Source organism: Prionailurus bengalensis, chromosome D3 (genome assembly GCF_016509475.1).
Source record: "Prionailurus bengalensis isolate Pbe53 chromosome D3, Fcat_Pben_1.1_paternal_pri, whole genome shotgun sequence".
Taxonomy (NCBI): Eukaryota; Metazoa; Chordata; class Mammalia; order Carnivora; family Felidae; genus Prionailurus; species Prionailurus bengalensis.
In genome coordinates, this window is record NC_057356.1 from 6,859,922 (window position 1) to 6,875,501 (window position 15,580).

The 15,580-nt window shown below is 46.9% G+C and overlaps 2 protein-coding genes across 8 annotated transcripts in view; both read right to left on the bottom strand.

Annotated features, from left to right (window-relative positions):
- The window catches only part of HIP1R (huntingtin interacting protein 1 related), a 28,957-nt gene extending 23,199 nt beyond the window's left edge, over positions 1-5,758 (bottom strand). Inside the window, exon 1 of one of the 2 annotated variants that reach the window (XM_043557453.1) lies at positions 5,544-5,758. In XM_043557453.1, coding sequence (XP_043413388.1) covers positions 5,544-5,636 — 93 coding nt within the window. In that variant the 5' untranslated portion in view covers positions 5,637-5,758. The remainder of the gene's footprint in view (positions 1-5,543) is intronic. The other variant, XM_043557454.1, reaches the window with a different exon arrangement.
- Positions 5,759-9,417: 3,659 nt separating this feature from the next.
- CCDC62 (coiled-coil domain containing 62) overlaps positions 9,418-15,580 on the bottom strand; it is a 44,373-nt gene continuing 38,210 nt past the window's right edge. For all 6 annotated transcript variants that reach the window (XM_043557459.1, XM_043557463.1, XM_043557462.1 and 3 more), the window contains 2 exons: positions 11,233-11,326; positions 9,418-10,244 (listed from right to left, as the gene is read on the bottom strand). In XM_043557459.1, the coding sequence (XP_043413394.1) occupies positions 11,273-11,326 (54 nt within the window). In that variant the 3' untranslated portion in view covers positions 9,418-10,244; positions 11,233-11,272. The remainder of the gene's footprint in view (positions 10,245-11,232; positions 11,327-15,580) is intronic.

Consider the following 15,580-nt stretch of genomic DNA (forward strand, 5'->3'; position numbering starts at 1 on the left):
TCCTTCCCAAATTCAGAGGCCAGGGGACATTTTTTTGGTAAACATTTAAATGAGGCCCAAAAAGGGGTTAGTGACTTAGAGAGTGTTAGAATACCACAGTGTTTAGGGGCGCCTGGGTGGCTCAGTCGGTTAAGTGTCTGCCTCTTGGTTTTGGCTCAGGTCATGGTCTCCTGGCTCGTGAGTTCAAGCCCCGCTACAGGCTCTGTGCTGACAGTATGGAGCCTGCTTGGGATTCTCTCTCTCTGCCCCTCCCTCTCTCTCTCTAAAAATAAATAAATAAACTTTAAAAAAAAAAAAAAAAGAGGGGCACCTGGGTGGCTTGGTCGGTTAAGTGCCCAACTTAGGCTCAGGTCATGATCTCCCAGCTTGTGGGTTCAAGCCCCACATCAGGCTCTGTGCTGATAGCTCAGAGCCTGGAGCCTGCTTCGGATTCTGTCTCCCACCCTCTCTGCCCTTCCCCCACTTGCACTCTTTCTCTCAAAAATAAATAAACATTAAAAAAAATTTTTAAATACCACAGCGTTCATAAGGAATAAAAAAAAGACACGAAAGTGTATGTGCTTAAGTGCCTGCCGGTCAGAGGAAACTCCACAGAGGGGGTGATGGGCACACGTAGGACAGGAAGTCAGGGCAGAGAGACCAACTTGTGCAGTATGGGAGTCGGAAACAATATTGCATATTTGGGAACGGCCCTCAAACTCCAACTCAAGTGGAGATTCTAAAGAAGAAGATTCTGGGAGCCTGGGTGGCTCAGTGGGTTAAGCATCCGACTTCGGCTCAGGTCATGATTTCATGGTTCGTGGGTTCCAGCCCCACATCGGGCTCTGTGCTGACAGCTCAGAGCCTGGAGCCTGCTTCAGATTCTGTGTCTGTCTGTTGGTCCCTCTCTGCCCCTCCCCCACTCACGCTCTGTCTCACTCTCAAAAATGGATAAACATTAAAAAAAATTTTTTTTAATTAAAAAAAAAGGAGACTCTAAAGAATTCCTGGTTAGGGGACTTTAAAAAAAGAAAAAGAAAAAGGCCAATGCCTGGGGCTTAGCCAGCACTTTCATACTGACATTTTAAAGACACCCCCAAGTGACTCTAACACTGGGCAGCCCTAACAGGTAGTCTCTGGCCATGTGTGGTTAACTGAGCACCTGAAGTTGTGAGCCCAAACGGATGTGCTGTGTCCAACACACAACAGATTTTGAAGACTTAGAAGGAAGATTTAGAAGAGGGGTGGGCGCCTGGGTGGCTCAGTCGGTTAAGCATCCAACTTCGGCTCAGGTCATGATCTCGCAGTTCGTGAGTTCCAGCCCCACGTCGGGCTCTGTACTGACAGCTGAGAGCCTGGAACCTGCTCCAGACTCTGTGTCTCCCTCTCTCTCTGCCCCTCCCCTGCTTGTGCTGTCTCTCGAAGTCTCAAAAATAGTAAAACATTTAAAAAAAAAAAAAAAAAAAAAAAAAGAGGAAAAAAATGTAAAATATCCCATTCATAAGTCTTACAGTGATTACACTGTGAAATGGTTCCATTTTGGATACATCAGGTTAAATAAAATATACGATTAAGATGAATTTCACCTGTTTCTGTTTACTTTCCAACGTGGCTAAAGGAAATCTAACATGACATGTGAGATTCGTGTTCTGTTGCTACTGGGCGCCGCTGCTCTAACATGATCCAGGGCCGACGAGTCCTGAAGGTCAAAAACGTTACTCTTCACAATATTTCGATTCCCCTGGGGGCTGCTGAGGGGATGGGTCACTGACCTGGAAGACAGGCCCTAAGAACTGTTTTCTGCCTGCTTTCCCCCCACTCCCGTCCCCCCCACACACTGCCCTCACAACTAGAAAACCCCCAGCACCGGGACAGTCTTAGCCCCCCACTTAACACTCTCCCACCAGGCTTGGCTCACTGAGCAGGGTGGCCCCTCGCTGTCCTGACCTCAGCGATCTTGCAGAGGCTTTAGCCACAGAGCAGCACAGGGACTCACAGACAAGGAATAAGCAAATCTGAAGTTTAGCATTTCCTATCTGCTGAGTCCTCATCCATGATACGCCTCAAAGACAGGTTTCCTCTCTCGTGGAAGTTCTGAACTAGTTCTCAAATGTTAAAGCTTTTTGGGGGGGGGGGGGAAGGGAGGAAGACAGCTGGCTATTTGCAGAGCGCTGCACCATGCGTTTTGCATTCTGGGTGTATTAGCAGCCTGTTAACCGCTGTAACAAATCGCCACAAACTCAGTGCCTTCAAACAACACAAATGTTTATCACCCTACAGTTCCGAAGGCCAGAAGCCCAAAACAGGTCTTCTGGAGCTAAGATCAAGGTGCCAGCAGTGCTGTATTTCTTTCTGGAGGCTCTGTACGCGACTCCACTCCTCGCCTTCTCCAGCTTCTCCAGGACACCCACCGTCCTCGGCTAGGGGCCCCTTCTTCCATCTCAAAGCCAGCCAGTACTCCTCTCTGCAGACCCTCCCTGTCACCTCCTCTCCTGCCTCCCTCTCCCACATTTAAAGGCTCTGGGCCCACCTGGCTAAACCCAGGCCAGTGAGCCTATTTTAAGGTCAGCCGATGAGCATTTTCTCACCAAGTACTGTAACAGATTCACGGCTTCCAGGAATTAGGATGTGGCCACCTTCGAGGGGCGGCCTGCCACAGGGTTTCTCTATACCTTAACACAGCCATAGGAGACAGGTGGAATTATCTCCATACAGATGAGGAGACAGATTCAAGAGTTAAGCAGCTTGCCCAGGGATACCGTCTGTCAGTGCTTTCCATGACATGCCACCTTTGTAACGCCACAGGCTATTTTCAGGTTCGGAGTGCAGGCATACAGTACTCTGTATTGAGAATGTTACAACAACGAAAAGCCATTACTACAGCGTCGTCTCCATTTTGAAAAGGGGTTTTATCACCAAGAGGGCTAAAGTCGTGGGGAAGAATCGACCAGCTTTCTGGATGCTCCCCTGGGATCATTCATACATACACACACACACACACACACACACACACACACACACACACTCACACACACACACCAGGCAACGATCACAAGCACCAGCCACACAAAGGAAGCACGACTGCTCTAACACTCCTGACTGGGGCAGGGAAGGGACCCTGTTTTGCAAAACAGGGTGTGGCCTGTCAGGAAAACTAATATGGAAGCATTTTTCCTACTCCTGATCCAGGAGTCCAACAACAAAGGTGAGGCTGGCAGATGGTAACGACAAATTCCAAGCAAGCTAAAGTGCTCCCCCGGAACACAGGGCCCTGTGGTCAACAGGAAGACAGAGGCAGTGTATTCCAAAGGGAAGGTGAGTCCGTGAACTGCATGTGCTATTTTCTGTCCACAAGGAGACATGTAAGCAGCAACCTCAGCTTTCTGGGTCCTTTCCGCCAATGGGGCCGGCTGGCAGCTCACGAGATATTTCTGGGACCGAGCTAATTAAATATTAACCATGCAAAAAACCTTTATCCTACATCCCTCAATAAGTCACTCTGAAGACCAGCAAACCTAGACGCGGAACCCAAACTCGATCTTTCCAGGAAAAAAAAGATCAGGAAAGGGTAAATCCTATCAGATTCGGCCATTACAAACTTATTTATTATTAAGTAACCCTCTCAGCTGCTAAGAAAAACCCAACTAGCGAAAACAAAACAAAACACTTTCTTGTTTATTGAACCAACCACTAAAATGTATGGCCCGGTATCAGAGATTCTTTCTCTTTGACATTAAAGAAGGTTGCCCTTGGGACGCCTGGGTGGCTCAGTCGGTTAAGCGGCTGACTTTGGCTCAGGTCATGATCTCACAGTTTGTGGACTCGAGCCCCGCATTGGGCTCTGTGCTGACAACTCGGAGCCTGGAGCCTGCTTCGGATTCTGTGCCTCCCTCTCTCTCTCTCCCCCTCCCCCATTCATGCTCTCTCTCAAAAATAAATAAACATTAAAAAAAAATTTTTTTTAAGTTGCCCTTGATTTATAACTTAAAGGGTAAGATTAGTGAAACTGGCCCTTTAAATTCCATCTCCTCTATGAAGCAGTCAGACCTCCCTATACCTCCTCAAAAGCATGGGGAGAAAAATCTAAAAATCAGTGCGTAAATAAAGCTTCTGACAAACCCCAGATTCTATCTGCCAATTAAATTTTCCTCTCCGTCCTTGCACATGCTCCTGACACAATTAATTATGTATTAATGACTTTAAATGAAATGCCACATCTGTTTTTATGATGGGCTGCCCCCGATGAAAAGAGGCCAGATGATGATGATGATCACAAGGATAAATTAGTAACTTGGGGGCAGGTGGGTTCCAGCTAATGGAACGGCTTTCATAAAGCCTTGGTGTCCCCAAATTTTATTATCATTTTCATTGTTAATCATAAGCACAAAGGTTGGACGGTCCCCCTGAGTTTTCCTTATTTCAAAATGAAAGCTGTTGTAGACTGCATGTAGATAAACTTGATTTGAAAGCAACTGCGGAAGTCACTGCTATGGGCAGGGACAGGTGGGAAGGAACTTGCTACAGCAGCCACAAATGTCACCACACCGCTTCAGACAGGGTCAGGAGGGGTCCCTTCGGCTTCCTTTATTTCTAAAGTAAAATTTCTCTGCTATTTCAGCCTTGGTTGACTTATTCTGGCAAATAAGTGTGCTCTCCCCTCCCCCAGGCAGAACACCACCTCAGTATTTGTAAAATAAAAAGGAACAGAAAGCCAGAAGCACAGCAGCGACTGCGTTTTGTGTTCGCAGCGGGAACACATGTACAAACACACACCCGCGCCATTGCTGAATTTTGAAAATAACCTTCCCAGGATAGGCGCGTGGGAAGTGCAGGAAGGGAGCCCTAGGAAGTTTCTGTCTGTCAGGCGCCGGTATTTAATAAGGGGGTGTGAACCTATTTATATGTGGGCCAGCGCTCAGGCAAACAAGTCTGGCTACATACGTGAAACTTTTCGCCCGACATATAATAAGATATTGTGCGGCCCTGGAAAACAGCTCGGGCGAGGAGGAAACTGGGAGTTTCCTTCAAGGAAATGCTCTGCCTCCCCGAGCTGGGGGCTTTTTCCCCGCGGCCTGGAAGAGGGTGGCAGGAGCCCGCTGGGCAGGGGCGGCACGACCAGGGCGCAAAATCCAGGCAGGCCCCGCCGGGAGGCGCACCAAGGCCCGGGCACACCTGACCCCACCTGGCTCACCGCCGCATCCTCCCCCGCCCCGCACCTGGGTCGCCCGCCACCTTGCTCCCCGGGTCCGCCGGCCCCCCTCCGCCCGGGTCGCCCGCCACCTCGCTTCCCGGGCCTCCCGGCGCTCCCACCCCCCACCCCCCCCCCCCCCGAACCACCCTCAGTCCCCAGGCGGCCTCTTGCGCTCCGGTCCCCTCGGCCCCGGCGCCGGCGCGCGCTTCCGGTTCACCTGCGCGCAGGGCGGCTGGGGGGGGGGGGGAGGGGGCGGAGGCTGGGGCGCAAGGTGGCGGGGGCAGCCCGAGCCCGGCCAGGCCCTGAGGGGCGCACGCGAGGGGACGGGGAAAAGGGCACCCACACCCCCCCCGCCCGCGGCCCCGACGCTCGCCTGGGTCTTGTCGAACTGCTCGCGCTCGGCCTCCAGGCTGTGGCCCGGCCTGCGGCTCAGCACCCGCGCGGGCACGCTCTTGATGCTGTTCATCCTGCCGCCGTCACCGCCCGCGCTCCCGGCCCGGCTCCCGCTCCGCGCGACTGAGCGCGTCACCGCCGCCCGCCCCAGCCTAGGCACCGCGAGGCCGCCGCACGGCGCCCGGCCGCCCCGCCCCTGCGCCCCGCCCCGGCCCCGCCCCCGGCCCCGCCCCCTCGCCGGGCGGAGCCCAGGCCAAGGCCCCCCCACCTCCCCCCAGCCCCTCCACACCTCAGCCTACCCCCCTGGGTCGAGTCCCTTCCCCGCAACCTCCGCTCCGCACTTAGTAAGTCCCGTCTACACCGGAGCAGGATCTGGCTCACTGGAGAAAACTTGGCCTCAACGAATCTGACCAACGGAAGCACAACGAGGCATTTTTCCCCCTTTTTAGTCTTATATTAATTTATGTGTCAGAATGCACACAAGTAAGCTCTCCCCTCTCTGTGCATCTCAACGCGGGGCTGTGGGATGAATCTTCGGAGATTGCAGGCTCCGCATCGGACACCTTGCCAGAGCCGAGGAACTGCAAGGGGAAGAGGACAGGCAGGGCTGGGACAGCCTGCGGACGGATCTGAACACAGCACAGCGCGGGGCCATCAAACGACATGCCACCGGAGGTCGTGTGAGACTTTAAAAAAACCCTGTTGTTATTTGTTTGCTTTTTAAATGATCGGTCACAAGACTGAAGTAAAAAAAAAAAAAAACATAAACCCCACAGTTCTCCCAAGTGTATGCTTATCAGATGGTCATTTTGTTTCTGCTGTCCTCAGTTTTGCTCTCAGAATGTAGGTGTGAAGTCACCCGATACAGGACTCCCCTTGAAGCCGGAGAGTGATGCCTACAGAACCCCGAAGGTGGTCTCCCTTTCTGTAACTTCACCGATGGCTCTCTGCCTGCCCCACAGCTGATACGGGGCACTTAAAACTGTGTGTGACAAGGCTCTCTCCTCTGACTCCACCAGACAGGAATTAACCGTGCTTTTACCCAATTCCAATCCCTGAGCAGCGTCTTCACCAAAATAACAACGGCTAATATTTATCGAATGCTTATTATTTGCCAGGCATTGAGCTAAATCCTTTACACGCACTATTTCGTTTTCAACCCCCAGCACTCTAGTCAACAGCTGTGGTCTGATAAAGACCACAGCAAAGGGGCGTGCTGGCTCCAGACCAGCTGTTTCTCACACTCCGTTTTCCACATTGAACGAGATCAAGTTATCCTGTGAACTTCCTACTTAACACAGCATCTTCTTTCAAACAGACAGCAACCCCCCTGGGTCTGGAAACATCTGCCACAGTTGCGTAACATCAGCAACCAGCTACCTCTCTTTTTAAGAATGGTTTGTTACTGGGATCCAAGAGCACTTTCCTAAAATATCTCTAATGAATTATAATTTGTCTGCCTGTACGGAAGCTTTTGAGCTCCTGGAGGTCAAGGACCACCCATCTGACTCCACTTGATAACCTCAGCAGAGTGCCTGGCACATTAGCGATGTCCAATAAGTGTGTGTGAAATCAAGGGCTGAAAAGGTGAGTTGAATAACCCCCCATAATTTGGTACGCTTCAACATATGGCTTAATTTTCTAAAACGAGCAGCCTGGGACACAAGGATAGAAGCTTCCCCACTCTGAATTTGTTGAAGTGCATCTCGGGTAACAACTTCAGGCAGCAGATCTGGTTCTAGTACTGGCCCCTGTCACTGGTTGGCTGAAATTCTCCTTGTCATCGGCATGAGGGTGCCATTTTGCTGTGTCTCCAGGGCTGTGTAATGCTTTCTGGAGGCTGTTACAAAGGCAAAGGATTTGGGATATGTATGAGACCTCATTTCAAGGAAGCCCCAGGAAGATGAACAGTAGAGATTACATCATTGGGCTTACTGAAATGACGAGGCTGTAATCCCCACACTGCTTCAATGACACGTGTGTATGATCTGGCCCCAGCCTCTTGGTCCAGCTTCGTCTTGCACCATCCTAGTTCATCAGGTCTGAAAATGCATCACGCTCCTTTCCACCTCAGGGCCTTTGCACATGCTGTTACCATGGTCAGGAATGTTCTTCCTCTTCCTGTTTGCTGGTTAGCATCTACTTACCTTTCAGCTCTTAGTTCAGGTAAGAACTGAAGCCTTGGCCCTTAACCTGTGTCCCTGATATATGCTGTCACAGTAGCTCAAAGCTTTATTTTATAGCACTTACCAGTTTTTATGACATATTTGTGATTAATTAAGGTCTGTCTCCTCCACTGTAAACAAGGATTCAGTCTGCTTTGCTCACTGTTGTCTCCCCAGCGGCCAGCAAAGCAGTGTTTACTGTGTGCTCAAATTATTTTGTTTTGTTAGATGTCCTAAGTGTGCATTTGGCTGAGAACCCAGAAATCATCCTTTACAGGACTGATTAATGTGCCCTCCTCATTTGATAAACTCCGCTCAAAGACCACTCTGGTTTTTAACCTACCTTGCCTGCTGTGATTAATGTGTCTGGTTTCTTAGTCTGGACCAACCTTACCCCACAGAGCCTCTCAATTCCATGCTTTTCTACTACAACTTTTTAGGTAAAACTGTTATTAGTGTTTACATATTATCTTGAATCAGACTTTCTTTTGGGGTATTTCTATTTTTGTTTAGATCTGCCCACAAATTCTAAAAGTACCCTTACACCAGTCCCTTTTTCTTTTTTCAGATTTTTATTTATTTTTGAGAGGGAGCCAGAGCAAGCACGAGTGGCAGAGGGGCAGAGAGGGAGGGAGAAAGAGAATCCCAAGCAGGCTCCACGCCGTCAGCACAGACCCACCCCCCCCCCCCCCCAATGTGTGGCTCGAACTCACAAGCTGTGAGATCATGACTTAAATTCAAGAGCTGGATGCTTAACCCACTAGCCACCCAGGGGCCCCCACACCAGTCTCTTCTGATAGAAGGCTGAGATAACTTCTGGCAGGCAAACTGTATTACCATTTATTTGCCTCCTCTTAAGATGATAGAATGTTGATGACAAAATCAGGATGCTCAAATCTGGTTTGATCTCACAACTCTTTCAAACATACTGAGGCTGAGTCTCCCTCACAGAAACTGCTCACATATCTAAATAACTTAGGTTGAGACAGAGAAGTAGATGATAATATTAAGATTTCCCATTTTGGGGTTATACGTGCTGTCATTCACAATAACGTGGTGGGGTAAGATAGGAACTGTAGATATTATAACCCTAGGAGCTCAAGTACATTTAGCCACAGAATAAGTTTTGACTTTTTTTTTTTCTTCAAATTCTATAGTTCCCTGAAATCTTCCTACTTACTAGCATCTCGCCAGCGTTCTTTCTCTTTTCACTGGGCAAGTGACGTGTAGCCATGAACCTAGCGCTAAGAGGAGGAGAAATTTTCATATTTTGTGTCTCAGGCTGGAAATCAGCCTCCCCGGGGACATTTTAGGTTTCCAACAGCTCAGAATCAACTGTACCTTTCTCAGACTCGCTCTGCACAGACCGGCCGGCCATGCCCGCAGGAGAAAGCAAGCATTTATAAAGAACTTCGGCAGAACCTCACCCAATTTCTCTTTTCAGCACCCTAATTAAAAAGGCTACATGGGGTGGCTCCTCCACTCTCACGAAAATCATCTCTGAAGTAGCACTGAAACCTTTCAACAAAGGGGCATTTATACAGCACAACGGAACCTTGATAACTGCAATGCTTAAGAAAACTACATTCCCACTCCCGAGGAAATTCACTTGCCAGGCTGGGTTTTAAGCGACTACCCTTCCTTATTTCACTCCTGTATAATACAAAGAAACCCAAGAGAGTTATTTTGCTTATTAAAAATATTTTTTATTGGCTGAAGCTGATCGATTCTCTTCTTTAGAAGGGATAGAAATGCACATAAGTATATTCTTTAAAAAATTAAATTACAAGTTAAAAGGGAAGTGTTTTTAGTCTTTAATGATAAAGAAAAAAAAAACGCATATAAAACTTGATCTTCCAGCGAGCCTTTGTTTGTATGAGTAGATGGGACTTACTACAGACCCAGACACGATGGGGCTCTGTTCAGCTCGGGGACAGACGGGCCTCGGTTGTCAGTAACTGATGAGATACTTTCCAGTTAAAAATATGTTCTATCATATCATTTTATGTCTATTTTACACAGCGAAGTCCAGAGCAAAAGCCACGAAAGAGGAAGAGACTATTTCTCATATATTTACAGCTGTCTCTGATAAGCTGTTGGTTGTAGTTTAAATGCATGCACAGGTTTTTTAAAAATCAGAGAGTGAAAATAGCACTTTACATGCAGGGGTTCTCGATTTGATGTTCACACTTTTAAAGAGCTTCTCTAGTACTTAATTCTAGTCTGCATCTTTACAGAGAAGTCTTTTTCTCTGTGAGCATAATATACATAATTGTGTATACAGACAATACACAATAAGGTCTAATTGCTTACACATAAAACAATATTTCTTCAACATGAAAACGGTCAACTTGAAAAGCAATAAAATACAGATGTTGAAAAACTAACTTTCAGTTTCTGCTTCCCTTTGGTATTAAGTGTTGCTTACAAAGGATTACAATCCTCTTTTTGTTTTCAAGGTTAAGCATTAGGTATTGATGTCTGCTTCCTGCCTTCCAAAGTTGGAAAATCGGCTTCTGCAGGAAGGAAACAACAGAGTGAATAAAATCAAGTCCAGGAGAGCGGTGGGCAGTGTGTTCTAATTCACAGTCTCTGAAAAATTAACTATATACATCCTGATTTTTGTCTACCTAAGGTCGTGCAAAATACCATAAGTCTTACAGCTTCTCAGCAAAGAGAGAGAAAGAGAACAGGAGTCAGGGAATAGCTACCTGCGTTGACTGCTTTCACAGAGTTCTTGCTTACACTGAAAGCATCTGAAATGATTATGTCTTTTAACTTCTCAGACTGGATTCTGAAGAAACTTTGCATATGAAATGTAGGTTTAACAGAAGGAAACAAATCAAGAAAGTGCAAACTACACCAATTAGCCTTTTTCCCAAGATTTTTCTTTTCATTTATTTTTTTGTTTATTTATTTATTTTGAGAGACAGACAATCCCAAGCAGACTCTGCACCCTGATGAGGCGCTGGGACTCATGAACCATGAGATCATGACCTGCGTGAAACCAAGAGTTGGACACTTAACTGACTGAGCCACCCAGGCACCCCTGAAGATTTTAAGTCGTCTCTACACCCAACATGCGGCTCGAACTCACAACCCCGAGATCACAAATGTACACTCCATGGCCTGAGCCAGCTAGGTGCTCCAGTCAATGAACGTTTTTATAAAATTGAAACCCTATGAAAAGATTTCTTTCCGGACAGATATCCAGATGAAAGGCTGAAATGTTAATTTAGATTCTGATTTTGAAAGCTATCTGTATTCATTTCCTTATATTTAAAATTCTAGGTATTGAGAACAAGAACTTTTTGATCTGCATTTCTCATACAAATAACTGACATTTTACTGATTAAATTTAGAAGGTATGTACAAATAGGTCAAACAAGAGAAAGGATTACAGGTCAAACAAATGCATGGCCTTGACTCTACATTATCAACGTTCCCAAGTTACTTATTAAATATCAATTGAGATATAAAGGGAGATAAACAAAAGTGACTTACCTCTGACCACAGTGAATACTGAAGTTGACTTTTGTTTTCTTCAGTTAGTAAGGAGGGTATTTTTTTGAGCTGACTCTTCTGAGACTTCTAAGTTCTATAAAACAACTTCTAAATTAGTACCCAGGAGAGAAAAACTGGACAGTACTTAAGACAATACACAAATATAGCAGAAATGCCTTTAAAAGACCTAAGGAATTAATGAAATACAATGAAGTAATTTCAAACAACAAGCATCCATCCAGCAAAGAGGTACTGATTTCCTATTCATGTGTGGGGCCCTTTCGTCTCTAATTGCCTAGTTGGAAGGCTCTGTTTGCTTTACCATGTATGTTATGCCTTAAACTCTGGCAATCAGCTAATACCCAGATATAACTGTCTCTTTGTCAGCCTTAATATGGACTATGTCATGAGCCCCTAATGATGACAAGGGTCATCAATAAGAATCGACAATTGTAAGTGCCACTGTTAATTATAAGTACTTACTGAGGGCTTGGTTAGTTAGCATTGTTAGGTGTTTTGGAGATTTTTTTTTAATGTTTATTATTTATGTATTTATTTTTAATGTGTATTCATTTCTGAGAGACAGAGACAGAGCATGAGCAGGGGAGGGGCAGAGAGAGAGGGAGACACAGGATCCGAAGCAGACTCCAGGCTCTGAGCTGTCAGCACAGAGCCCGACACGGAGCTCGAACTCACGGACTGTGAGATCCTGACCTGAGCCGAAGTCAGACGCTTAACCGACTGAGCCATCCAGGTGCCCCTTGTTTATTTGACAGAGAGAAAGACAGCATGTGTACACGAGTGGGAGAGGGGCAGAGACAGAAGAGAAAGAGAATCCCAAGCAGGCTTCACGTCAGTGCAGAGCCCGATGCGGGGCTCTATCTCCTGAACCAGAACCGAAATCGAGTTGGATGCTTGATCGACTGAGCCACCCAGGCGCCCCTGGGAGATCTATTTTTAAAAAGGCGAAAAAGAAGGAAAGAGAAGGATGATACCTGGAAAGACAGCGGTAGACACAGCTGGTGGACTTCAGGGTGCAGGGAAAGCCTGCCTCCTCAGCCTCTTCCTCCTCCCCAGGGGGCCTGCATTTGAGCCAGGCTGAGGCTCTTCTCAGCGCTCCCAGACCTCCGGGCTTTAATCATCCCACTTCCTCTCTGCTCAAACAGCCTTCCTATGTATTCTACCATCTGATGTATTTTATTTCATTCCTTTAAAAACATTCTTCTGAAAGGGAGCTGTAGGCTTTCCCAGCCTGCCACAAAAACAGGTCAAGAACCCCGACAGGACCGACAGTCTCGAGCTAGCAATGAGGATGTCGGGTCCCCTGTGCTCGTCAAAAGTCCAAATTCAGTTTCAGGCTGAGTCCCTCCCTGTTTCCACCCCTCAACTAAGTAGGAAGCCGGCTGTGGGGCAAGGTGATGTGGTCAGCTATGCTGTGTTTTACTCTTTCTTTTCTCTCTCTTTAAATCATTGGGGCTTTTAAAAAATAGTTAATAGGGGCCCCTGGGTGGCTCAGTCGGTTGAGCATCCGACTTCGGCTCAGGCCACGATCTCACGGTCCGTGAGATCGAGCCCCGCGTCAGGCTCTGTGCTGACAGCTCAGAGCCTGGAGCCTGCTTTGGATTCTGTGTTTCCCTCTCTCTCTCTGCTCCTCCCCTGTTCATGCTCTGTCTCTGTCTCAAAAATATAAATAAATAAATAAATAAATAAATAAATAAATAAATAAATAAAAATAAAAAATAGTTAATACACATTCAAATATGATAAAAAGAATATATATTCTTTTTTTTTAATGTTTATTTTTGAGAGAGGGAGAGACAGAGCGCACACGTGGGCAAGGGAGGGGCAGAGAGAGAATCCCAAGTAGGTTCCATACTGCCAGCCCAGAGCCTGCCCCAGGGCTCGAACTCATGAACCATGAGATCGTGACCTATGCCGAACCAAGAGTCGGATGCTCAACTGAGCCACCCAGGCGCCCCCAAAATAATATATATTCTTATCCCCATCCCTTTGGGTACATGTGAAGAATAACATATGAGCCTTTCAGTATCTTGCTTCTTTTCACTTAATAATATATCCCATAAGTATTTCCACATCTGAGCTCTTCCTCACTCTGTTTTATAGCTAAGCAATATTCCAGTGTGGACACACCATCGCTACTCCCTGAGTTCCTTTTTGCTGGACACTCGGGATTGTTTCCAAACTTTTGCTATTACAAAGCAATGCTGCAGGGGTGTCTGGGTGGCTCAGTCGGTTAAGTGTCCAACTCTCGATTTCGGCTCAGGTCGTGATCTCACCCTGCACGGGTTCAAGCCCCGAGGGGGGCTCCGTGCCAGGCTCTGTGCTGACAGTGCACAGCCTTCTTGGAATTCTCTCTCTCTCCCTCTTTCCTTGCCCCTCTCCCGCTTGTGTGCACTCTCTCTGTCAAAATAAATGAACTTTAAATTTTTTTTATTTTAATGTTTATTTATTCTTGAGACAGAGAGAGACAGAGCATGAGCGGGGGAGGGTCAGAGAGAGAGGGAGACACAGAATCCGAAGCAGGCTCCAGGCTCCGAGCTGTCGGCACAGAGCCCGACGCGGGGCTCGAACTCACAGACCGTGAGATCGTGACCTGAGCCGAGGTTGGATGCTCAACCGACTGAGCCACCCAGGCGCCCCAAGATAAATGAACTTAAAAAAAAAAAAAGCAGTGCTGTAATGTAAAACTTGTACATAGGCCACTTTATACACACGTGGATGTACTGGTAGGAGAGATTCCCAAAGCAACACTACTGTGTCAAAGGCTCAGTTCTGCAAGTTTGAGTAAATGGTGCCAAGTTCCCTGACAGAAGGTTTGAATCACTTTGTGCTCCCCCAGCAATGTCTAAGAATGTGTTTGAGAAAAAGGCTTTGAAATAAGACCCTTGTTCTCTGCAACAGATGCCCAAAAATGGTGATGCAGACAGGCTGCTCAGAATTTCACCCTGCTTCCTTGTTGCAAAAATTAAGACTTTTTACAAATTGGGGAGCCTGGGTGGCTCAATCAGTTGGGCATCCGACTCTTGATTTCCACTCAGGTCATGGGGTTGAGCTCTGAGTCGGGCTCCAAGCTGCCAGCTCAAGGCCCACTTGGGATTCTCTCTGCCTCTCTCTCTCTCTCTCTCTCAAAATCAATAAACTTAAAAGATTCTCTCTTTCTCTGTCCCTCTGCCCTCTCCCCCGCTCACACATTCTCTAAAATTAATTTTAAAAAAAAGGATTTTTACAAATCATTTGCTTTTTTCTATAACTATCCAGTTCCAAGGACCAGAGGGATGGAATTTGTAAAGCATTTTGCCAAGTATAATTCTGTGAATTACATTGTTTTTTCAGTGTTTCCAGAATTAGTTAATAATCTTCCAGAAAATTTTTTACATCTGAAGGCAATACTTTTTCCAACTAATTCCAAACGATTATCTGATTCTAGCTATGGAACGTTAAGTGAGATAATTAATCACTTTTCCTCACCTGTAAGATGAAAGGTTGAGATTACACCCTCTTCTAGGTCTTTCTAGCTCCAAAATTCTCTTAAACCAAGTTTTCACCAACCTCAAGCGGCTTTAGCATTTTTTTCATTCTCTAGCTGAGGTTACTGTTTTGTCTTTTTCTTTTTTTTGAATTTTTTAACATTTATTATTTTTGAGAGAGAGAGAGACAGCACAAGTGGGGAAGGAGAAGAGAGAGAGGGGGACACAGAATCTGAAGCAGGCTCCAAGCTCTGAGCTGTCGACACAGGGCTCGAACTCATGAGCTGTGAGATCATGACCTGAGCCGAAGTCAGACGCTTGACCGACTGAGCCAGCCAGCCACGCACCCGTTTTGTCTTTTTTCTGATCATGTCCATTCCAGGTATTTACTGAGCGTCCTCTAGCAGGTACTGTGTGTGCTACAACTAGGAATGCCCAAATGAGTATGAGGGGCTCCCGAAGGTGCTCACAGAGGAGGGGAGGACATGTATGTAATCTGCTATCCTGCACTGTGACCTGTGCTCTCATGGAGATACGTATATGGACACATACATACAAAGCCCTGCTATGAGGACAAAAGCGAGGGAGCTATCGGTTATATCTTAGATAGGAATTTGACATAAAACCCTCCAGAAGAGGGGCACCTGCGTGGCTCAGTTGCTTAAGTGTCTGACTCTTGGTTTTGGCTCAGGTCATGATCTCACAGTTCATGGGTTCGAGTCCCACGTCAGGCTCCATGCTGGCAGTGTGGAGCCTACTTGGGATTCTCTCTCTCTCTCTCTCTCTCTCTCTCTCTCTCTCCCCTTCTCTCTTTGCCTGCTCACTCACACTCTCTCTCTGTCTCAAAATAAATAAACTTA